General features: G+C 39.7%; 1 protein-coding gene across 1 annotated transcript in view; it reads left to right on the forward strand.

Moving 5' to 3' along the window:
- LOC132590594 (midasin-like) overlaps positions 1 to 25821 on the forward strand; it is a 161435-nt gene that overhangs the window by 13857 nt on the left and 121757 nt on the right. Inside the window, exons 7-24 of the mRNA XM_060263538.1 lie at positions 2267 to 2398; positions 2499 to 2602; positions 4056 to 4170; positions 5528 to 5718; positions 5995 to 6076; positions 6862 to 6957; positions 8757 to 8869; positions 9075 to 9223; positions 9317 to 9377; positions 9865 to 10070; positions 11335 to 11438; positions 12519 to 12663; positions 14006 to 14102; positions 16440 to 16553; positions 18174 to 18321; positions 18474 to 18584; positions 22557 to 22708; positions 24225 to 24403. Coding sequence (XP_060119521.1) covers positions 2267 to 2398; positions 2499 to 2602; positions 4056 to 4170; positions 5528 to 5718; positions 5995 to 6076; positions 6862 to 6957; positions 8757 to 8869; positions 9075 to 9223; positions 9317 to 9377; positions 9865 to 10070; positions 11335 to 11438; positions 12519 to 12663; positions 14006 to 14102; positions 16440 to 16553; positions 18174 to 18321; positions 18474 to 18584; positions 22557 to 22708; positions 24225 to 24403 — 2299 coding nt within the window. The remainder of the gene's footprint in view (positions 1 to 2266; positions 2399 to 2498; positions 2603 to 4055; positions 4171 to 5527; positions 5719 to 5994; positions 6077 to 6861; positions 6958 to 8756; positions 8870 to 9074; positions 9224 to 9316; positions 9378 to 9864; positions 10071 to 11334; positions 11439 to 12518; positions 12664 to 14005; positions 14103 to 16439; positions 16554 to 18173; positions 18322 to 18473; positions 18585 to 22556; positions 22709 to 24224; positions 24404 to 25821) is intronic.

The following is a 25821-nucleotide window of genomic DNA, read 5'->3' on the forward strand; positions in this document are numbered from 1 at the left end:
TGTTCTACAAACCTATGTACACAGAATCAACCCTTAAGTACTAAGTTCAGTGAATAGAAAAAGATTGCATGGAGTGGAATTAGGGTTGCCAATCCCCAGGTGGGGGCAGGGGATCCCCCGGTTTGGAGACCCTCCTCCCACTTCAGGATCGTCAGAAAGTGGGGGGAGGGGAGGGAAATGTCTGCTGGGAACTCTTGTTATTCCCTATGGAGATTTATTCCCATAGAAAATCATGGAGAATTGATCCGCGGGTATCTGGGGGGGGGAGGGTTAGGGTAGAGGCACCAAATTTGCAGTATAGCATCTAGTGCCTCTCCCCAAAATACCCCCCACGTTTCAAAAAGGGGTCCACGGGGTCCAATTCTATGAGCCCCAAAAGAAGGTGCCCCTATCCTTCATTATTTCCTATGGAAGGAAGGAATTGAAAAGGTGTGCCGTCCCTTTAAATGTGAAGGCCAGAATTCCCTTGGAGTTCATTTATGCTTGTGACACCCTTGCTCCTGGCTCCACCCCTAATGTCTCTTGGCTCCACCCCCAAAGTCCCCAGATATTTCTTGAATTGGACTTGTCAACCCTAAGTGGAATAGATCTGCACAAGAAGAAACTTAAGTGTGAGGAGGGAGGGGCAGGCAGTAAAAATGAAAGTGAAACTTTTTGAGCAGAATACTCCACAAGACTTTGGATCGTTTGTGTGTATAACCCAAGGTTTATCACATTATTCTTTCCCTGGAGGAGAAAACCTATAATGGCAGCAGGCCGTAAAGAGACCCAGTTTGGGAATATTTTAATGAAGTTCCTCTACCTATCTATAATGTGTTTCTAATAGTATTGAAATCAATATTTTTATATAACTATAAAACTAATATGAACAGTTGTTATTCTAAAAATGAAATCTTCATCTAATTGTGAATATTAAGGTTATACCAGCAAAAATGAGTCTTTATGTAGAAAACTATGATTTAAATCAAGTCTTACTGGCTAGTGATTTAAATCATGATGGCTGTATCCACCCTGGTTTTAACCAACTTTATAAAAATACTACAATATGTTTATAAACTTACAATGAGACAAAAATGGATTCATTGATCAGACGCCTATACTTGTCTTGCATTTTGATGCAATTACATAGGTTTACTGGAATAACTACTCATATTAAAACCTTTCAAAGTGGTTATTCCAAACGCAGTGCTAATGCTAGAATTTTATTTATTGTATTTCTTCGCTACATCTCCAGAAAAATATGTAAGCGTAATCAGTTAACAGTAAAGCAGTCCAAACCATACTACTAAAGAAAGAGAATCATGAATAGGAGCAAATCATAGAAGAAGAAAACAATAATGAGAATGATTGTAACCAGATAAAATTCAGACAAAAATATATAAAGTAATATGTGGGCAATAAAATAGATAAAACCCCCCAAAATGAGCTGAAAAGCCCTAAAATCTTTGGTAGTCACTAAGAGAGAACTCAGATGGAACCCTAAGCAAATAAAAGCATCCTGACTTGGCTCCTAAAAGCTAGATGGCACAAACTTCCATGTGGACAGCATGTCACAGATGGGTGCCCCTGCTGATAATGGCCTTGATTCTTCAAATTGCAGCCCCCTAAGTCCTTGAAAAGCATGTTAGAACAATCTTGGTTTGTTAGAAGCAGAGCAGCAGGGTGTAGCAGAAAGGATGAATTAGTGAAAATTAGTGAATTAGATCCATCATGGCATATCTGTAAATAGGCTTACACACATTAGTTAGCAATTTTTATACTTTTTAAAAGTAAAATTTGTATTTGATAAAGCTTTTCAACCTTATATAGTCATTTTTTAATCTTAGTAGTAAATACTACACTGATACTTGTTCCCCTGACTATAGTTGATTTTTTAAAACGTATGTATAATGCATTTATATGTAATGTAGATTGTTCCAAAGTTGAGAAACTAAGGATTGAATCTTGTGATTCTCTATCAGAAGAAGGGTGAGGGGAAAAATTTCCCAGAGTCCTCACATATGCACTACAAATCCCCACCCCAAGGTCCCCGTCCCTCAAGATCAACATTTTGAGGAACTCTGTGGTCTGCAGTGGGAGGTAAAGACAGGTGAATTTTGTTCTGTGGCCTTTGGATCCAACCCAAATTATAATTGACAGGATGGCAATTATAGAAGAAAAAACAGCAGTTGTATTTCAGAAATCTTTGTGTTTGCATGCATTGATCTTTTGTTTATGCAAAGACATGTAATGAGTTCTTTAACTTGCTTGCTTTTATTTTTGATAGGTCTTACTGGGCATGTACCGTTGTACAGACATACCAGGTGAATTCGTGTGGCAACCAGGGACCTTGACCCAGGCAGTGAGCAAAGGTCACTGGATACTCTTAGAAGATATTGACTATGCTCCTCTGGATGTGGTATGCAGTTCTGCCTCCTACTGTAAGGCTGTATTAGAGCTGTATGTTTGTAAGTATTGATGGTGAACTAATATTCTCTGGTGTTTTTTTTCTTGCTTAGATCTCTGTATTGATTCCTCTTTTGGAAAACAGAGAACTATTGATTCCTGGGCGTAGTGACTGTATAAAAGTGGCTCCTGGATTCCATCTTTTTGCAACAAGAAGGTAGATAGTCTTGTGTGGTGCTCCTTCTCCACTCTCACAGAGTGCCTACCACCCTCTTAAAACCTCTTCTTTTCTCACCAGTTCTGGCTTACACATAGGTCAGGCCATCACACTTGCTACCCTTCTCATCTTTCAAAATATATAGAGAGCCATTATTATTTCACACCTCAGGTGCTCTCACTCAGAGTACAGCAGTCAGGGTAGCCCAGCCTTCTTTAATAACAGGCTCTCACTCAAACACTTTACTGAGTTACTGGTGTCGGGGGCTCAAGGAAGTATTTCTTCACTGAAAGAGTGATTAACACGTGGAATTCACTGCTGCAGGAAGTGGTAGCTATAAGCATAGACAGCTTCAAGAGGGGATTGGATAAATATGGAACAGAGGTCCATCATTGGCTGTTAGCCACATTGTATAGATGAAACACTTGGGGTCAGTGATGCTCTTTTTCTTGGTACTTGGGAGGCAACAGTGGGAGGGCTTCTGGAGTTCTGGCCCTGCTGATGGATGTCCTGATGGCACTTGACGACTGTGTGACACAGAGTGTTGGACTGGATGGGCCACTGGCCTGATTCACCATGGCTTCTCTTATGTTCTTAGACACTGTTCCATTCACACACTGCCATCATATCCTAAACATATATTTAAGCCAAGATCTTCACTAGTTTGTGTATGTTCATTTCTTTCCTCAAAATACACAGTCAAACAAAACAAGAAGTTAACTTTTATTATGGAACATAACATCAAAGAAAGTAAGGTAGATGTCAACAACATTTCATTTCCAATTGAACTTTTGAATGGTTTCCCTATTCCTGTAATTGTGATTGTTTGTTACAGGTTGCCCGTTTTTAATCAGCTTAAAATGGCTATTCTCCATAGTTTTACTTAGCCAGACACTCTTTTCTCTAAACTCCCAACTGCTCTCTTAACTACTGTTTTACAACTGCTTTTCCCTAGCGTTCTGTCAGCTTTTATTGGTTGCTCTTAGGGAGTGCCTAACCTGTCTGTCAAATCTTGTTACAGCTAAATGAAACCGAACCACTATGTTTGGATATGATTACAATGTAGGCACATCAAAATAGAAACGGAAAACTTCAGTAATATGGATCGTGCCATTTTGTAAACACTTTGTTTATATAAAGGCACATACAAAGTTATATATTTGGAGTGTTTTAGCATGAATACTATTATAAAGACTGTTGTTGCTACTATAAATGACACTATTCATTATTAGGCATTTTAAAATTAAGAAATAACCATTTTTTAGTAAGGGAACTGTAGATGATGTATATTAAGTTTCTTGTGCTGATGACTTTTGGGGCTTTGGCCCTGCAGGCCGAGTGATCTCTAGAACCCCTGCTAATCTGTGAGTGGTTAGGCTTGATCTGTTCTGTTCTATAACAATTCTAATTCTTCAACTTTATTGAAAAATAACCTGTGACTTGATAAATTTAGAGTCTTCAACTATAGTGGTGGTTGGTACAGACAACAGAACAGCCATGCTGCTCTTCTAGACAAGTACTGGATGAAGATTCGGCTTGATAATATGCCTAAGGCTGAACTCAAAGAGGTATTTTTTGGGGTGGGGAGATGAAGAGGTGTAATCTTTTGAATAGGTGACAGCCTCTGTGTAATCCTTTCATTTGAAATTTTAAAAAATGCATTCACTACTCTTGTTTTTGTAGATAAAAACTGTGATCCTTGGCAAAAAGGTTAAGACTCTTTTAAAAACTTCAAATTCAGTACCTTGACATCTCATGATTTCTTATATGTTGGTGCCTAAGATTGTTTAACTAGTAAAGAATGTTGTTTAAGCAATGTTGGCTTTCTGCAGTATTCATAAAAATGATTGTTATGTTACAGAAGGCACTTAGGGAAGATGAATGCATAGCTCATGCATGATTTCAGGTGACCTGTGAAGAGGCAAGCCAATGAATAATGGAAGCTGCCATAGAGAGATTTTCCAAACTAGCTCTATTGGCATGACCAGTTCGCTTGTGCTCTTGATGGTCAACTTAAAAAGTAAAGAAAAACCTGTGTTAGGTCTAAAAGAATGGTCAAATAGAATTTGGCTGATTTTATTGAACCCAGAGCCCATTGACAAAAAAAAAGGTTTTAAGGGCTTGTTTATTGATAATAGTAGTATCAATAAAGGAGGCCCTGGCCTTCAGATTGCAAGACCTGATCCAAGGCTGTTAGTGCTAGGACATTTGGGGGTAAATAATTCATAGGTTGACCATAAGTTGGAGGCTACTTGATGGCATATATCTTTCAGTAATGTTAGCTAATTTGATTTTATTACACCTGAAACTTGGTTAATATTGCCAAACATGACAGTGGATCAAACAGATATTTTACATACACACACACGCGCGCATCACACGTGGGAAGCAACCCCAACTATGTTTAGTTTGTACAAAGCAAATAAGGCCAGCTTCTGTGGAATGACTTGGCTGAATCATACCTCAAGGCTAAATGTGAAATCAGCTAACAAAATGTGATAACCACATGTATACATCCGGCACTGTGAAGTTGCCTTCCAGATACAGGCTTTCAGTCATTACGTTTGTGCCTTCACATGAGAATTTTTTTTTTCAAGTAGCTACTATTCAGATAACATTGACATCCCATATGCAATCAGAGTTGACTTGCTATAGGCACTTACATACTTAAATTTTGTGTGTATTCGGGTGCTAACAAGATGTGATAACCACTTCTGGTGGCTGGGTGAAGTCCTGCTCTCTCACTACATGTGAGTAGGAGGATTAAACAACTTGGACCATGGAGTTCAGTTGTACTAAACGAATTTTCTTCATATTATTTTTAGGATTCTACATGTCAGTATTGGAGTAAAAATCAGGGTGCTGTTTCACTGTTGAAGCATTAGTGTAAGCCCTTGGCTGAAATAACATATTTCCCTTTTACAGATTCTTCAAAAGAGTTTTCCTAAACTTTCTACAGTAATGGATTGCCTGTTAGACATCTACATTAGACTTATTGGCAACAAACATCAGTCTGAAAATAAGATTTCAGGAGATGAGAAAACAACAGAAGATGCATCTCACTTATTACCAGAAACCAAAAGGCCAAGTTTAGAGGGCAGAGAGTTATCTCTGAGGTATTGTAATATATATCTAAGCTGATTTATATTTTGGTCTGGGAAACAAATCATCTTTGGACAACTGCTCCCTAAAGTTTTGGAGGCCATTTCTCTTGGCCTTAATTGAAATTCCTAGCGAGAATCCATTAATTGAATAAAAAATGTGATGTGTTGGTATTCTTTTTAATACCAAGCAGTTAATGAAGAGGGAACTGTAGAAGTGTGCAGGTGGGGGAGTATTAAATGAAAGCATTGCTGTTCAGCTGCTTCAAAAAATTTCTCATTTTACCTTAGGGACTTACTGAATTGGTGCAACAGGGTTGCTTACCGCTTTGACAGATCTTCTCCCTCTACTGTGCTGAATGTTTTTCATGAGGTATGAGCTGCTCTTTGTTTCAGGTGATATTGACACAAATCTAGGTTGCATTTAAGAAATGGACTGGTTCAGAAATTTAATAGTCTATCCTCAGATACTGTCCAACCCAGGTAGAGCTGCTGCTTCCATGTGGTGATACATATGATTGTAGTGACATGAATAACTGCTAGGAAGTGATAGTTGTTCTGGAGTTGCATTAGGGCAGAGATATCTCATGAAAGGAGAGTTTTTGAATAACTGAACTTACCCATAGTGTGGTCATTGGATCTCACTCGACACTGCCACGTCCCGCTTGTAAGGTTTTAGCGAGCTTGGTTGATGCCCTCCAGCGAGCAGGCACTATGATCATGGCGCAGGTTGTGGCAACAAACATTCAGCTTCTTTATAGCATGCAGGGCTCCCTCAAGGCAGTTTCAGCACTCCCTTGACACAGCCGCCTTCAGTCCCTCTCCTAGCCTACTCTCCTGTAATTACCTCTCATGTTCTTAGGCACATGTGTTACTCCTGCCTTGTGGTGCCTAACTCGGCTCTGCAGCTGTCCTTAATGCCTTCTACAGCGTTGGCTCAGCATTGGGGTTTGGGGCAGAGCCCTCAACCATGTCATGCTCTTTGACCTCACCATCTGAGAAGTGTTCTCTCCCCTGACCTAGCAGCTCCATCCCCTAACAGCCAGCCTCTTCCCAGGCTTCTGGCTATTGCTGTGCTATTGGACATCACTCTCAGTTTGGCTTTCCCCTTAGAAATTATTCATTCTTTTTTCCTTCTCTCCTCCCTCCCCTGGACAGGCATTGGACTGTTTCACCGCTATGTTGTCCAAGCATAGCAGCAGAATGAAGATAGCAGAAATCATTGGGAGCCAACTGAACATTTCCAAGGAAAAGGTACTTTAAAAGTTGTCACACACTTTTAACAGATATTTTGTCAGTGTCCTGTTGCACAGGGGGAAAATCAGTCTGATGAAATAGCTTGGTAATGTTCATTCTTGCCTCTTCCTGAGGGATTTCAGTCAATGAAATATTGTATTCATCTTATTTTCTAAGTATCTGTGGCTTTAAAAAAAAGGAATAACACCTGGGATTTAAGAACTATGCAACTAGTCTTATACTCATATATAGGCATTAGATGTATATTTCTTGAATAGTAGCTTTCTGTGCTGCATGGCTTCTGAAGCTGGAAGTGGTTGGAAAAAACACCTAGTGATAGGAGGTGATTGTTCAGAGTCCAAAATCCATTGGGATGGGGCAGGAGTTTACACTATTCTAAAGTGACTCTTGGATTTGTAGGCAACACATCTTAATACTCAGTTGTGTGATATATAGTACAAGGCTACATTCTGTATTTATATTGTAGTAAGCCATTACATTAATTTCATACAGAAGCGAAGTGAAGCTCAAAGTTTTACAACAAAGACTCTTAGCGTATATGGAAGAAAAAAAAACCCCATATGTTTAAGCTGGATTCAGGAAAGGAAGAGGCACTAGAGATCATATTGCAAATTTATGATGGTTACTGGAGCGTAGCAGAGAATTTTAGAAGAAATTCAGGTTCTGTATCATAGACTAATCCCGCACTTAGCACTTGCCTCCCTTCTGCATGGGGCTCCTCACAGTGGCTCTCCCAGATTCTTCATTTGCATCTCTGCAGTGAGCCTATGTGTTCCCTGCTTGCAGCCTGCCCTGTGCAAACTTGAGAGCCAAGAACAAAACCAGGACATAGGCTAATGGCAGTATTGGTCATAGACTACAGCAAATCTTTTGATCGTGTGGATCATGAAGAGCTTTCAGCTTGCCTCGACCAGGGCCAGGGCCTTTTCGGCCCTGACCCCGATCTGGTGGAATCAGCTCCCTATGGAAATTTGGGCCCTACTGAACTTACTACCTTTCCGTAGGGCCTGCAAAACAGAGCTATTCCGCCAGGCTTTTGGTTGAGGCAAGCTAGCATCCTCTTAATCTATAAAATGTGGTGTACCATCTATTCTGCATGTTTTGATTATTCATTGATTGTTTTATGGTTTTATTGTTGGATTTTTACAGTTTTACTGTGTTATCGTGCTTGTGATCCACCCTGAGCCCATTATGGGGAAGGGCGGACTATAAATCTACATAAATAATTTTTAAAATAAATGAGTTTGCCACAACATCTGATTTCTTAAAGAGTTTTTCAGATATACATATAAAAACAAAAAGAAAGAAAAGCCAAGGAAAAAAGAGAAATTTGAGGAAATATACCAGAGGGAAAGGACCAACATGGGAAGGGTAGGGCAGAGGGTCAATCTGAAGCACAAAGTGGTGGAACTGGGAAGGGGAGAAAGGATAAAAGAGGGACAGATGTGGTGATTGGGAAGGAGAAGACTTGGGCCAGCTTGCATGCATGTGTGAGAAGGCTCTGACAAAGGTATTACAAGGTGTAAAAACTTCCACCCCTCCCCATTCTGAGACCTCCAGGGGCCCTCAAGGTCATTCTAAATATGGCTGAGGATGGATCAGCCTTGGGGTTTGTCCCCAACCCTGACAGTCAGTTGACTCAGTATAGGAAGCCACTGTTTGTAGGACCTGATCAGGGCTGTTAATGGTAAGACATTTTGGAGGTCATTAACTCATGAGTCACCGTAAGTTGGAAGTGACTTGCAGCACATAAGAGCAGCAAAGCAGAGTTCATTCATGTGTTTTTTTTCCTGCAGGCTGAATACTACTGTCAGCTTTATAAACCAGAAATCATAATTGGGGAAGAAGAAGTCACAGTAGGAAGAGTCCATCTCTTTAGGAACCAAACCCGTGCACTATTAATGGAAAGGTATTTGATGGCTTTAGACTTTCAGACCATTTTGTAGTGTAAAATTCTGTGGTAATTCTTTTAGCAATTATAATTGATTGATTTGGGAATCTCATGAGAGAGAACATAAATGTGTTGAATTGGTGATGGCAATTTGCCTTGATACACTACAGACTTAAAACTGCAGTAGTGTTTCAGAAGATTTTGCGCTTTTGTATGTTGACAGGAAAAAGCAGACATTTGCACCCACACGTCCATCTTCGGTATTAATTGAGCAGCTTGCAGTATGTGTTGAGAAAGGAGAACCTGTGCTGTTGGTTGGTGAAACAGGAACTGGCAAAACATCTACTGTACAGTACCTGGCCCATATTACAGGTAAAATGTAGCATAAACCTGGGAAGTTCTATCAAAATTCTAGAGTTGTTCATTAGATTTATTACGTTTTCTGTTTTTGATTCATGTTTCAAGGACACCACCTGAGGGTTGTCAATATGAATCAGCAGAGTGATACTGCAGATCTGCTAGGGGGGTGAGTGATTAATGATTTTGTAAATTGCTCTTGTCAACTACTAGAATAAACCATATCAACACTTAATCATGAGTTCAGTTTCTGTTAGCACACTGCATTCTGCTGTGCTCTCCAAATGCGACTGTGGTTAAAAGCTGTCATATTGTTGGTGTAGACTGTTTTTCATAATGGTTTAGGACTGCTATGTGCAGTGCATCTGATTATACTGCCCCCCCCCCCCATATTTGCTGCAAGCAAACAAAATTCAAATCAAATCACCTTTACAAAGGATCTGCTGTAGTGCTGATGTGTGGCTACATATTTAATTACATTTCTGTATTAAGAACTTTATTCTGTATATATACAGTGGGCTCCAAATGAGTGCTTCATGCATGCAGTTGAATTATTTGATTAATTAAAACATTTCTCTTAACATCTCCGTGATATGTGACTGCAGCATACTATTGAAGGTTTCAGTTCCTGTTTTGTATTTTTACACCCTTTATAGCTATAAACCCGTGGATAACAAAGTGATTTGGATGCCCTTGCGAGAGTCTTTTGAGGAGCTTTTTGCTCAAACGTTTTCCAAGAAACAAAACCAGACTTTTTTGGGGCACATCCAGACATGTTATAGACAGAAACGGTGGCTTGATCTTAGCAAACTTATGCAGCATGTTCATAAATCAGCTGTTAATAAAGAAGCAAAAGAAAATGGTAAGACTTTATGTAACTATAAAATACTTGGGACTTGACATTGTACCTAGAAAGTGCTGTTCAGCAGAATCTGAGTACTTTTTAGTGGCTCAATTTCACAGATTTAAGCAGGTTTTGATTTTTGCCTTGAAATTAATGAAATTAAAAAGCACTTAAATTTGGCTGAATTTCCTTCAGTGTGTATCTGATTATTGAGGTATGATTCTTTTGAACTGTAACAGTGAAAATTGCAGTAAAAATACTGAAGCAGCTTCTTTGCAGTGTATTGAAGTGGTGTATCAATAGTACATAAACAGTCTGAAACCTTCCTTGAGACACTGAAGTTTAGTGGATGCTTGTGAAGGCAGCTTGGGTGTCATCTTACCTATTGTTCCTCAAATCCTGGAGCCAGCCCTGTGCTCTGACAATAGAATGTCATAAGGCAGGAGTAGGCAGCCATTTTTGCTGAGTGAAGTACGATGTTTATCTGTTAAGATACTAGGAAACAAGAGACAGAGTATTGTTGGCCATAGAAGAGTTATTCTGGGGGAATAGTGGTGGCAGTCAGTGTTTCCTCTAAGGTGAGTTAGTGTGAGCTAGCTCAGTTTTTTAGCCTCCAGCTCACACATTTTTGTCTTCACTCAGGAAGGATGATCTAGAGCAAACTAATGTATGTAGTAGCTCACAACTTTAATGCCAGTAGCTTACAAAGTAGAATTTTTGCTCGCAAGACTCCACAGCTTAGAGGGAGTATTGGTGGCAGTAGTCAGCTTCTGCTTTTCAGAGAGGTGGCAGCACCACTGCTCATAACTTCCCATGTCTACCTCTCTGTCTGAGCACACTGAGCAGTAGTGCAGCATGCCTTTGTGATATGGGACTTGATGTTGTGTTGAAGCTGATGGTCCTTTCTGGGGGATAAAGCCAGGAGTAGTTTGGGTTGATGACATCACCTTTTCACAAGCAAGTCCTGAAATTATGCTGTGGCCTGAACTGAGCCGAGTACACCCCAGCTTTTGTGATGGAGCAAGACTGTTGATGTGCCAAGGAAAATGGTCTGCCATGCCATCATTCGGCATGTGTGCCAGATGTTGCCTACTGTTGGCAGTAGTTGAAAAGTGATCAGGACAATTTGATTTCTTTCAGGATTTAAACAATTTGATTATTAACACTGAGCCTATGATTTGCACAGTACTGTTCGGACTGATGCCAAATTTTTGCTTGTGGATTCATGCACCTCATCATTTTTCTTCATTATATTGACTATAGCTTGATTTTGTTTTTGTAGGTTCTCTGCTAAAGGAAAGGTGGGAAGAATTTGGGATTCGATTGAACCATGCACAGCAACAAATGAAGATGACAGAAAATTCTTTGGTCTTTGCCTTTGTAGAGGTAGATGTTCCATTCTTGATTTCCTTCGTTCTCGAAAGCTCCCTCAGCCCTGCCTATCTCGTAGGGTGTCTGTTGTGGGGAGAGGAAGGGAAAGGAGGTTGTAAGCCGCTCTGAGACTCCGAGTGAAGGGCAGGGTATAAATCCAGTCTCTTCTTCTTAGCGGACATTGCTTCATTTTGCCTTTTTTAGTGGGAAAACTCCATTAGATAACAATGTAACTGCACTTTGTCCACACTAATAGTGCATAGTTGTAGTACAGATTATCTAGATTTGGGAATGGGGAGGACTGACGGAACTGATTTTGTGTGTCTTTAAATAAATTTTAAAACTTTTGAGTTTTAAAAGTTCCTGTTCTGTCGGGAAAATATAGAAACTAATTTCACGTAGAAAAGTAGGGAAACAAAGGGTTAACTCTTCAGTCTCCAAGACCAGCAGCCTTGGTGCGCCTTTGGGGAAAACTTACCACTAGTTTTTGACAAGATCTTCTGACAAGAGACTAGCTTCTTTTGCATATTCAGTGACATCTATAGTTGATCGATCCCACTCCCACCAGTTTGATACAGTATTCCCAGATACTTCCCAAGACTGATTTTTTTCTCTCAGTTGCCTTCCTTATTTTTTGTGGACAGCAGTGTTCCTGTGTTGCCATGACATGGTTTCAGTATTTTCATCTGCCCTCACTTCTCTCCATCCCAGGCTGTCTTAACTTGCCCTGTGTAGCAACACCCTTAGTCTGTTTCTTCATGGTCCAGGGAAGAGGTGAGGCAGAATATAGTGTGGGAAGCCAGGAGGAAGGATCCTTTGGCAACATGAAATGCTCATGTGACTAGGTGTTTTGATATTAAAATCAATTGGGTAAGATTAAAAATCCTCTAAAATTAATGTGTAATTTTAAGGTGAAAGCACTTTAGTATGTGGATGGTATTCAGTTAGGGAGTGGGGAAGATGAGTATCAGAGATGGATTCAGGATTATCAGTGAAATGTTTTCTGATCCTTCTGCTGTTCAACATAGGTACAGTTTTATAAACTTGTTCCATTTTGATGGTGGCCTCAGAAAAAGAAACCTTGATTTGTTTCAGGGCATTCTGGCACAAGCTGTGAAGAAAGGAGAATGGATTTTACTTGATGAGATTAACTTGGCTGCAGCAGAGACTTTAGAATGCCTGAGTGGTTTACTTGAAGGGCTCTCTGGTTCATTGGTATTGCTGGATAGAGGAGACACAGGTATTTTTGTTCTCTAAAAAAGCTTTTCTCTTGCAGCATAGTAGGATGTTTTTGAAGTGCCTCTTCTAAAAGATAGTTTCACATGGGTAGCTGTGTTAATCTGTAGTAATAGAACAAAATTCAAATCCAGTAGCACCTTAAAGACTTACAGAAATATCCAGGGTATAAGCTTTTGTGAGTCAAAGCTCTGATGAAGTGAGATTTGTTCACAAAAGCCTATACCATTGAAATTTTTCGTTGGTCCTTGGTTTTGTTCTATCTGAAAAAAGAAAACTGGTGACCAGTCTGTTGAATTTTGGTCCTCAGGTACGACTAGAAAGGTTTTCAGTAATGAAGCTCTGAATAAGTATTTTTGTGTGGAAATCAGTCCTTAAAATGACCATAACATCCATAAGACTTCATGATGATTTAGTTTTTAAATGCAATCTATATATAAAGTGTGTTATCATGGATTTAAGGATCAGAATCATCTGGGATTTTTGTGTTTGCTGTTGCTGGTGGTGCAAGTTCAAACATTTAGTTTTATAACATGGTTAAAGTGGTTTTAAAAACAAAAACTTTTCTCACCTACAGTATTGTACTACTGGTATGCAAAGAGTTATATTTCATTTAGCAGTCATGCTTGACCTGTTTTAGGTAGAGATGCATGCTTCCTTGCATTTCATGCATCATTTTTCTGCACATTGTAAATTTTGTCTTGAAACTTTGTAATAGGATTCTCTAACTCCCAAACTGATAGCCATTGTTTCAGAGCCACATCTCTGATATTTTTTCAATTATCCACTTTGTACAAGCTTGTGTTTTCTGTAGTTCTATTTTGGCCAGTTTAATTTCAACATATATTACAGTCCTTGTTACAGTGGATAGTATTAACCTTGGAATAGGGAGACCTAGATTAAGAGTCCCAACTCTTGATGGCTTGCTGTTAGTCACTCCCTTTCATCTTGTCCTACCAAATATGTTTATCATATTTGAAAGTGGTAGAACAAAGCATTGGATTTACCATGAAGATTTCTTCTAATCAGTGGATTGGGCGATATTGCTAATACTTTGCCTATGGAGTGAGAAGGAGGCATAAACCAGTATTAAGGATACATTCCTCCACTGATGAAGAATACTCTTCACACTGTCGTCTGAAAAGTTGTTATATGAATTTGGTGAATGTTCATCCCAGAAGCAAAAGTAGAATTACATAGCTCACAGCAGGCCCATAGCAGGGAAATAATTAGCTAATGTCAGTGTTGCTATGTGTACAAGATTTTTTGGGGCTTAGATATAAACACATTGATTTGCTTCTCTTGTTTGAGAATGAACAGAAATGAAATTGTTCATTTTTTTCTAGAGCCATTGGCACGTCATCCAAATTTTCGTTTATTTGCCTGTATGAATCCAGCTACTGATATTGGAAAAAGAAATCTACCTCCAGGAATACGGAATAGGTAAAACAGAATAGCCAGTGTATCTAGCTGGTTCAGAAGTATTGTGTAGTGTTTTTGCTGGAGGTAGTTGGTCGCAGCACTTTTTTTTATTACGCCTGGTTTGCATGATAGATATGTCCATAACACTTGTCCATAAAGACAAGTGTCTTTGATAGATATGTCCATAACACTGTAGTTGGCCCATGCTGGTAGATTGGCATGTGGTAAAATAATTACTGTTGCCACTGTCAGGATGAAGTGGCAGAATGGAGGCTACACTTTTCTTCAAATATGCATAAGTCATCAAACTGGGAATAGAGCATAAAGTTATTCAGTGCTCTCCTGGGAGAGATAAAGGGAGAGCAATCAGCTTTGCTCTCTTGGTTACTTTCTGATAAGTCAGCATTACATGTTAGTTGAAAAACAGCTGGATAAAAGGCTCCTTGGATATATGAGTGGATTTTATGGTCATTTGATACTTCCTAGGTCATACATTTCAATTAGCCAAGCAAGAGCTGAGAATTAAGTGGCTGGTGGTAGCCTTCCAAATTTTCATTAAGCATTAAATTCTCAACTTGCACTTTGATTTCCCACTGCATTTCCAACAAGTCTTCCTGTTACAAACCATGTGCTGACATTGGTGACAAATGTAAGGTGTTGATGTTACTGCAGAGCCCAAAACAATTCTAGCAGCACAACATTGCATTTTGCTTTATAAGCAGACTTGGTAATGAAATTTCACTTCTGTATATACATAGTACCTGAAGTATTGTGGATTGTATGGTTATTGTTAGGAGTGTGTGTTCAGCATAAATCAACCCAAATAAATCAAAGGATCTGATTCAGCTACTGATACACTGAGCCTGAATAAAAGCTGAGGGGTTTTTGGCTTTTATTTGGGTTATACCAAGGTCAGGACCAGCTGGGATGATGAGAGCTGACACCTCCCCACTGTGCACATATCCTGGAGCCACCTTCTCCTGCCCTGCAGACAGGAGAAAACACCCAGCCACGTCTGTGTGTGGCAGCAAGAGGCCTCCTCGCTGCATGGAGAAGCTGAGGCCAGCTTTTCCTGTTGCTTTATACTGCTAGGCAGGACAATCTCAGCAAGATCTGCATGCTGAAAAACATCGACAAGTCTGAATAATAAAGATATTTTTCAGGTTCAGTATACCTGAATACCCCTTCCCCCTGAAAAAAACCCATTATTTTTGTGTGTACACCCCTAGTTATTGTAAAGGAAAGGCATTCAAATGTGCTTCTCATTGATCATATAGGGCTGAATGGAATAAATCAGTGGCTCCTCATGCTATGTCTTAGAAATAAGACTGAAATGCAGAAGTTCACAAATTTCGACTGGGCTGATAGCCATAATTTGTGGTCTCTCTCCTACTGCACCCTCAGGTTCTCTATATATTTCACAGAAATCAAGGGAGAGATGATCTGTCATAACATAAAGGAGCAGGTAGAAGTTAGTAGATCTTCCATGTTGTTTCTGCCTGCTCCAGGAGAAGGAAGAGGGTTCTCCTATTCTGCTGGGCTGGGCTGCCTACTGTGAATCTCAGCACAACTTGAGAGGGGTTCTCTTTCCTTTTCCAGGTTTGGGTGAGGGAGATTTCTCATGTGTTGCTGAATAGAGTTCTTGGTTCCTAACATGTTGAAGTATAGAGGCCTAGTGAAATGAATTAGGCATTTCCAAGTAAGCCGCCGTGAGTCCATTTTGGAATGGGCGGGATATAAATTGAAAGTAAATAAATAAATGTTGCAGCATATAGTATTAATGCTAAATCTGCTGGACATAAGGAAATGTCAGACTTAAGAACTGATGAACAAATGGGATGTCCAATACCAAGCACTTAAATCTAAATAGTTGCACAGCCCTGCTTTACTGCAGTGCTCTGCAGTGCCTGTAATATTTTACTTTGTAAGGCTTCACGGATACAGCAAATATTCCTCAGCAGACTATTAATTTGCAATTTCAGAAAATATTGGGATACATATTGCATAATGTTTTTGTTTGATTCATTGCAAAATCAGTACATGTTTTTAATTTAGCTATTGACTATTACAATCTAATACAATCTGATCCGCCTATACTTTAAGATTCTGTTTAGCACCAATATTTTGTTTTAAATTGTAAATTGTTTATGTTTTATTATTTTATACCTGAAATTGAGATGTTGGTTTTATTATGACTGTTAGCCGTCCTGAGTCCATTTTGGAATGGGTGGGATATAAATCTAAAGTAAATAAATAAATATTACAACATATAGTATTAATGCTAAATCTGCTGGACATAAGGAAATGTCAGACTTAAGAACTTATGAACAATTAAACAGCACAATGTCATCTGCTTAGGTTTACTGAACTTTATGTGCAAGAACTACAAAATGAAGAAGACCTGCAGATTCTTATCATGGATTATCTGAAAGGTTTGAAAGTGAGCAAAAAAGTAGTGCAAGGGATCATAAGGTAAGTTGTATGCACATATTAAAAGTCATATTTTAAAAGTTCTGTATACAGACCTGTGTAATGCACCAAACTTGACCACACAGCAGTTTTGGATATATTAATATCTGATATATGTTTCAACTTAGTAGAATTGTATGTGAGAATTATCTATATTATCACATAAGTATGATTTATAAGGTAATTTTTTCTTTGTCCTTGTTGAGAGACCTCTAAAGAGTTTACCTTGAAACTTGTCTCCATGTTCCAGATGTCACAACTATATGTTAGCATTTTTAAGCTATACACTAAAGTTTATACATGCTGGCCTAACTTTTTTTTACCTTTGAACTCATAAGTTTTGGTCATCTCGATAAGAGAGCACTCCATTAACCAAGGACCATTCTCTTTATTTTTGTTCAGACTGGTATAGATTGTCCCTTGAAAACTGATTCTGTCAGGTGACCAGATCCAAGTGGGCAGCCGTGTTGGTCTGAAGCAATAGAACAAAGCAGTAGACAAGTAGCACCATTAAGACCAACTTAAGTTTTATTCAGAATGTAAGCTTTTGTATGCTCTAAGCAGACTTCATCAGACAAAATTGGAATGGCAAGCTGCAGTTCTTAATATGTGGGCAGTGAGTTTGTATGCAGAATCATGGGAATGTTTTTAGCAGATTAAAAGCATTGGAGGGTGATAAAAAGCAGATTGATGTCAAGTGTCATAAATCTGGGTAACATTCTGGCTTTGTTAGTTTTGGGTTTAAAGAGAGGGCATAGTTACTCAAGGGGTTACAACATCATTATAGTTTGCCATTAGAAAAAAAGGAATACATTAAAATACAGTGGAGGATGGGTTAGTATATGTAATAAGATAAACAGCCAATATCCCTTATTGGAGTATGTCAGTACAACCCCCCCCCCCCAATATTCTGATACACTGTTCTAAAAGAGAAATACATATTAGTTATCCATTAGAAAAACAGGGTACATTAAAATATAGTGGAAGGTGGGTTAGTATATGTAATGAGATAAACAGCCCATATTTTTTTTAGCCCAGTTAACAACATTAACAAACACAGACCCTAATTTGTGATGCTTTTAATCTGCTAAAAACATTCCCATGATTCTGCATATCAACTCACTGTCCATTTATATTAAGAACTGCAGCTTGCCATTCCAATTTTGTCTGATGAAGTCTGTTTAGAGCATACAAAAGCTTACATTCTTAATAAAACTTAAGTTAATCTTAAAGGTGCAACTTGTCTATTGACCAGTTATCCTCAGGGACTGTGTGTTGTTTCAGCTTTTAATTTGTTTATCCTGTTAAATAGTTAACTGCAGCTGTGGTGGGATAAAAATGATGAACATGGCCTTTTGAATAGTCTGGTACTTTTGCCTATCATATCTCTTTGGGCATGTGAGCATTATTACATAGCAGAGAATAATGACTGTGGTGGCATTTAGAAATGACAGTGCAAGATTAACTGGAACACTGAACAAAGGTGTGAAGTTAAAGCTGCTTATCAAATCCCCTGCTTCCTAATCAATGAGAAGGCATTGATGAAACATCCTCTTTGAAACAAAGTTTGATATTACATACTTTAAGAGTACAGTATTTCATTTGTTGACTCTTTCTCTGTAGCTTCTACTTGTCTGTGAGAAAAGAATGTGAAACAAAGCTGGTAGATGGGATAGGCCACAGGCCTCACTACAGCCTTCGTACTCTGTGCAGAGCTTTAAGATTTGCCTCATCCAATCCATGCAACAGTATACAGCGTTCACTTTATGAGGTGACTATCATTATTCTGTGTTCCTAAACTATTTTTTTTTTAAATTTAAAAGTCCAGTAAGGATAAGTGTCTGCAGGGTTCTTTGGTGTTAAAACCTGAAATGTCCCCATTGAACCTTTCAAAATAAATATCTGCCGTTTCCTTCTCAACAGGGTTTTTGCTTGGGTTTCCTCACACAACTTGATAGAATTTCTTACCCAGTAGTTCAAAAGCTAATACACCATTACATCCTTTCTGGAAACATAAAAAGCATTCTCAAGCAGGTAAGTAACTTGCTCTTAAAAGGTAGGGTTTATAAAAAATATTAATAGAATAGATGTTAACCTATAATTTAAACATTCTTAGAGGTAACTTTTAATTGTGTTCATAGACATGCATCATACTTGAATGATTTGATCCATCCTAAAAGCAACAGGTAACACGAAGATTTCTTGTGATTTTTTCCCCTAACATTTTTACAGAAGCAATGTACTCAACTACTGTTAATGCCTTCTCATCTAGTGTTTTTTTTTCCTTTGATCATAAAATGCTTAATATGAAGTGCTGATTTTAGATTTATCTAATTATTATGTCAGTTGTATTTGGGGCTGTTAGGGTGTACTTTCCAATTACCTGTTTTTAATTGTACATTGCAAATTAGGTGTGAAGAATATGAATGGTTCTTCCAATATCCTGATTTGACATTATTTTATTGCCAAGAGTACTTATGTGCAAATACTTAGCCTATATGCTTTGCTGTATTAACAGTAGTGTTCTTCATGGTCTCTGCATCACACAAATTGCAGTCAGTTGTGCAGGTACTTAAACTGGAGAATCTTCTAGACCTAACTTTAAAAGGATCTTTCAGTGCTGGCTCCAGCCACTAGTAGCACCATGTTCAGAAAGTGGAGTTGCACTTCCTACCAGTTTCCCTTTAAGCTGAGTTAGTGTGAGCTAGCTCACAGTTTTTTTTGCCTCTGGCGTACACATTTTTGTCTTAGCTCAGAAAAAATGGCCCCAGAGCAGACTAATTCATGTGGTAGCTCACAACTTTAATGCCAGTACCTCACAAAGTAGAATTTTTGCTCAAAAGACTCCATAGCTTAGAGGGAACATTGCTTCCTATTCAGTTCTTTTGTGACCACCACAGCAGAAGCATTGTGAGGAACTCCTGTCACCATATTAGCTAGGCCAGTTTTCTTCCTTTCTTCAAAAGAGAAAAAAATATTTCAAGACCCTCTCTCCCCATTTTTTTGTCCAAAACCCTTTATTTCCTGCAGGACTTGGAAGACCAGGAGATTTTTCTTGTTTGTTTCCCCTCTTCTCCTCCTAATTTTTTTTTTTTTGCTCCATTTTATGCCATCTCAAGCCTACTGTTAAGTGCTGCATCTCCTGTCAGGTCAAATTGCCCACTACTCAAAGTCACTTTGAGTGTTTACTACGTTTAAGAAAAGAGCATCAGGTTGACTCCTGTTCACATTGTTTGAAATTCACAGCATAAGCATGTCGGAACAAACTCTCCTGTCTTTGACTTCTCCTTTTCAAGCTCTCCCTCTCAACACCATTGCACATCCCCTTGCATTCACTGTGTCCTAAGAAACAAGTGGCAAGTTACCCTTGGCTCTTTGGAAAACGGTTGTTTCTTTTTAATCAAGGAAGGATACTGTCAGCTGTAAGCATCCCTCTGTCTAATCTTTCCTCTTTCAAGCCTTCATCTCAAAGAGAAGGGTTAAGGACAAAGATCCAGTTTAGTGTAGTGGTTAAGTGCATGGACTAATCTGAGAGAACCGAGTTTGATTTCCCACTCCTCCACAGGCACTTGCTGAGTGACCTTGGGTCAGACACAGTTCTTGAAAGAGTTGCTTTCTCAAGAGCAGTTCTTGAAAGAGCTCTCTAAGCCTCACCTACCTCACAGGGTGTCCATTGTGGGGAGAGGAAGGGAAAGGAGACTGTAAGTAGCTCTGAGACTCCGAGTGAAGGGCAGGCTATAAATCCAATCTCTTCTCCTCCGATTTTGTATCCATACCAAATTTTGTGTCCACTCCTCCACCTTTGTTCCAGAATCCTCTGGTCACTAAAACTAAGTCTGCACACTTCTGGACTGTGTCCATTTTTGAAAAATTCTAATCTATCTGAAACTCCCAACAGCCCTTGAGGCTGTGATACAGTCCCTGAAGTACAATACATTAGTCTTCTGTCAGTGTTGTCGAATGTGCCAGCACTTCTCCATGGAAGACTCCAGAGTCTGTTTTTTATTATGACTCTTCCCTTGATCAATCTTGTTATAGTTGCTTACAATCTCAGAGGCAGGTGCTGCACTCCCTACATTACCAGAGTCATCGCTATTTCACTTTGGTACTGATTGAGATCCCCTCATTCTTGGACTTCCCCTAGATGAGCACCACCTGCTTTATAGGGAATACAACTCCTGTTGGGATCAACTTTGAATTTGTTGAGCATATCCTCCACCCTAGTGCTATTGTTATACCTTAGAAGGGCAACCTCATTCTTCAAGAACATGCCTTTTTAAAAGACCAACTACAACTTCATACTCTCTGGACTAACCCCCTCTGTATCTTCATTTTCACCTGGACAGGCTGACCCTGTGTCCTGATCTAGTCTTCTATCCAAAAGTGCTCAGTTCTTTTCACCTCACCCTATTTATAGTTTATTTATTTTTATTTAGTTCCATTTATATCCTGCCCTTCCCGCCGCAGCAGGCTCAGGGCAGCTTACATGCTCATGCGTATGCATGGGAATAAACATATAATAGGATATAAAAACCATAAAACAATTTAAAAACATAGAAAATTAACATTTCGATGCTATGATCTTACATTCAGATTTATGTTCTCTATAGGCGAGTCTTAGATGGTCCTTTCCGCTGCTGCTATAGAGCAGCTTGCAAGAGGTAGTTCTGCTGGTGTTCTTTTAAAAAGTCCTTCACTAGGAGGAGGAGCCAACATGTCCAGACCATGTACAGGGCTTCAATCTTCCATCTCAACAGAACATCCATCTTTCATAAGGCCACAGTGGAAAGAAGAGGCTCAGAATCTCTGTTCAGTACATAAGCTTTACTACTGGCTGTTGCCAGACCACCCTATGGACCATTCTGCCCTCTGTGGCTTTTGCTAGGGCATACCCATTCCAAATGTCTGCAAGGTAGTGACCTCATTACAGCCCTTGAACTTTGTACCTTATTGTGCTCTGAGCATTAAAGCCTAAAAGGCTGCAGCTTTTAGTTGAGCCATACTAAATGTCTTCTTCCAGTAAGACTCATCTATTCCCACTTCCAGGTAAGTCAGATTGCTAGTCTGATCAGTGTGATGTACAGAGACTAGGGATGGGCACAGACCTGGTCCATGAGCTTAGTCCGTGCCAGCTTCCAACATGGACCTCCCAGGAGTTTCATAAGGTCCGTGTTGGTGGGGCTTGCAAAAGCCATTTAAAGGGAATGCATTCCCTTTAAATAGCTTTGTAAGCCGTGTGGAATCACAGACCAAACAGATCACAATCTGGTCCATTAGACATGGAGGTTCATGGTTTTGGGGTCCATAAACTGCATGGATCTCCAACCTCCATGGGCCGACATTTTTCTGGACTGTGCCCATCCCTGGCAGAGACCACACATCAGAATGTAACTTGATGTTCTTTGAGTGATGAACTGTGCAGTCAAATGAACCTCCAAACTTCCAGGCAGCAGATACTTCCAGGGCTTTTTTTGTAGCAGGACCTCCTTTGTATATTAGACTACACATCTCCCTGATTCAGCCAATCCTCCAAGATCTTACAGGGCTCTTAGTATAGGGCCTAATGTAAGCTCCAGGAGGATTGGCTGCATCAGGGAGGTGTGTGGCCTAATATGCAAAGGAGTTCCTGCTACAAAAAAAAAGTTCTGCTTTTTTACCTGATGCATTTGGAAAGGAGAATTGAGTTGGAAGAGTGGCTCTGCTCTCCCTGAGCATGCATGTTACTACTCATTGCTTCTAGTGGTTGGATCCAACACTTTAGAGCTTACTCTAAAACCTTCTTCTTTTTGAATCTGTACATGCTTGATGGATTCCCAGCAGTGTGACTGCACAGATCACCACACTGGTTGCAGGTAAACAGCCTATTTTGCTGTGAAGCAACAAACAAGGAGATGTGTTTTGTGACATACTGTTGCTTAATACATTTCAGATGCAAATAGCATTGCCTTTAAGTGAGGAAGCACTAATTGTCCCTAAACAAAATTTGTTTCTGTAATATCTCTGTAGCCCTTACCAGAACCTAAAGGAGGCGGAATGATAAAGATTGAGGGATACTGGATTCCGGTTGGTGATAAGGAACCTACTGTGGATGAAACTTATGTGCTTACACCATCAGTTAAACTTAATCTCAGAGATATCGTCAGAGTTGTGTCAGCTGGGTATGTTGGACATCAGTAACATCTTTTCTGTTCTCAGGAAATAATATTATTCAAGTTGAGGAGTAGCTGGAACTTGATAGTGATATATATAAAAATAATTGCAGACTCTACTTCCCACTGCAGATTTCCACTTTGGCTCTCCCACTGTTCTGCAGGGGAGGTGTCACCTGTCTGCAAGGAACAGCTTTTGGGGTGAGGTCAGTGGGCTGCAGTAGTGTCAAAAGTCCAAAACCTAGGATAAGAACTTTTGTTAAGGTGTGGTAGTAAACAAAGTTACAAAATAACAGAGGGGCTGCTCTCACTCTAGTCTTGGTAGGTGCCACCAGTCCTTTTTGTCTATCCCTTCGGGGTGAAAGAACAAATCTAGCTTTTTGGGGAGTTATCAAGAAATATCAGCCCTACAGAGTAGGACTGCAGACTAAGTTTCAAAATGCAAAGATTACTTGGTAGGGTGGTCAGTAGTCAAGGCTTCTGGGAAAAGGCTTTGAGGTCAGTGAAAGCAAAAATACACAAGATAAAAATATAATTATTTTTATTAAGGTGCAAAAAATAGATAAAAGACAGGCTGTGAACAAATAAAATAACAAACTCTGTGCTTATCCAGCTTAGCTAGTACTATGAAACAAGGTTCCAAGTTACCAGATGTAAATCCAAAGGCTGACAGGTTCAGCAGCAAAGTGGCTCTTGTCTTCTGAGACACAGAGGGCTTTAACCTACACAAACAGTGATTCAAGATGGACGCCAGGAGCAAAGTAACTGCTTGGTGAGGCAGCCACTTCAAGCTGAGCAAATGTACCACTGAATGGCAAACACTAACTGACTACGGTAAGGGTTTCAAATTGGCTACAGGCCTGTTTAGCCAATCAGAAACCTGAGAGGTGATGTCAGTGTCTTCAGTGTTGCTAAGCACGTGATGTATGGGGTGATAGACCAAGGGAAGAAACAAAATTTTACTGTAGATAGGCCTCTCATTCCCAGAGGTGAAAACTATAACTCAGTTGCTTGGAATGTGTTAATTGGATGTCTAGGATAAGATGATACTCCCTTTACTTAAAATGGCCCAGCTGCGGATTATCTTACTAGCAAGTTCATGCTGATTCTGGTCTCTAACCATATCTGGGAATGTATGTGTAGGCCTCAATGCAGCTGGAATCAAAGAGTTTTAAGCACTGCAATCACTGAGGTTATTGCAGCAGTTTTGAGATTCCTGCAGAGCAATATTGTCACTGGGGTGTGTAATATCCATACCTATAATGACTGTACCTGCAAATACACTATTTAGATGTTACTGTTTCATATGCAGGAGAGAGCTTGGCAGGGAAATTATTACTGCAGATGTTCATTGCCTTGAACTTTGGTATTTGGCAAAACCTTTGAAAATGCATGCCATGCCATGGGTAAATCTCGGCTTGTGGAAGCTCTCTTAGACAATGTGCTGTGAAGCCAAGCAAGGGTTGAAGGGATTTAAAAATGTTCGGCCATCACAAATTGCTTTCCTGTCTGTTAATTCTTAAAGGACATATCCAGTGCTGATCCAAGGAGACACTTCTGTTGGTAAAACCAGTTTAATCCGCTGTTTGGCTGCTGCTAGCGGGAACCATTGTGTTCGAATAAACAATCATGAACACACTGACATTCAGGAGTATATCGGCTGTTACACATCAGATACATCTGGCAGACTGATATTTAAGGAAGGTAGAGTTGTGTTTACTACATTAATTTCTTATCTGTTCTTGATTTGCCTAGGATTTATCATCTAGCACTATGTTATATAGTGCTTAAAAAGCTGTAGTGCAAAACCTTTCCCTGTTAACAAGGGCTGGGGAATGAGGATCCTTTCCCTATGCAGTGCTGTTTGGAATAAATCTTTTATGAGAACATATTGTTTCAAGATTTAGGACTGAAGATTTGGAGTTGTGTGGGAAAGAAGCTAAGAGAAACTGAGAGCCTGTTTGGTGTAGTGGTTAAGAGCGGCGGACTCTAATCTGGAGAACCAGATTTAATTCCCCACTCCCCAACATGAAGCTTGCTGGGTGATGTTGGGTCAGTCACAGTTCTCGCAACTCTCTCAGCCCCACCTACCTCACAGGGTGTTTGTTTTGGGGAGAGCAAGGGAAAGTGAATGTAAGTTGCTCTGAAACTAGTGAAGGGCAGGGTATAAATCTCCTCTCATAAAAGCAAGTGTGGTCCTAGCATAAAGCTCACTGGGTGATATTCTGTCTCAGTCTAATTAGTTCACAAGATGGCTGTGGAGGAAATGGGGTGGGGGAGATGGCACTAACCTTCCTGGAGGAAGGGTAGGATAAAGAAAAATTTAGTCCGTATAGTTGACTTCCTTAACAGAGGTGCCCAAAACTCATGCTCTTTCTGTAGAAGCCTTGGGACTGCACTAAATGTCAATATTCAAGCAACCAGTCAGTTGACCTCTCTTAATGTCTCTGAATTCTTGAAAAACTTGTGAAATTAATTATGGCTTTCGGTTTTTCTTTCAGCAGCTCTGTTTGAATACTCAGCCCAAATCAAACTGTTGCTATGTTCCTGTACATATGAACATATGAAGCTGCCTTATACTGAATCAGACCCTCGGTCCATCAAAGTCAGTATTGTCTTCTCAGACTGGCAGTGGCTCTCCAGGGTCTCAAGCTGAGGTTTTTCACACCTATTTGCCTGGACCCTTTTTTTTGGAGATGCCAGGGATTGAACCTGGGACCTTCTGCTTCCCAAGCAGATGCTCTACCACTGAGCCACCGTCCCTCCCCTGTATGTTTAGGGGAAACATGCAATCTTCTCTGATACAAATTTAAGGAGATATTGCTGTTGGATCAGTTTTGTGAGTTTCAGTAGACTTTTCTAGATGAGCCTGCAAACAGTCTGACAAGAAATTTCATTGTGATCTGTGCCAAATCTTCATTAACCTGAACAAATCCAAAATATACAATTTCCGGTTCCCATTTCTAGGGAAGCCTTAAATGGGAAAGATTTTCAGGATTGGCCCAGTCACATCAAATGAGAGCCAGTTTGGTGTAGTGGTTAAGTGTGCAGACTCTTATCTGGGAGAAACAGGTTTGATTCCCCACTCTTCCACTTGCAGCTGCTGGAGTGGCCTTGGGTCA

Source organism: Heteronotia binoei, unplaced genomic scaffold, assembly GCF_032191835.1.
Source record: "Heteronotia binoei isolate CCM8104 ecotype False Entrance Well unplaced genomic scaffold, APGP_CSIRO_Hbin_v1 ptg000323l, whole genome shotgun sequence".
Taxonomy (NCBI): Eukaryota; Metazoa; Chordata; class Lepidosauria; order Squamata; family Gekkonidae; genus Heteronotia; species Heteronotia binoei.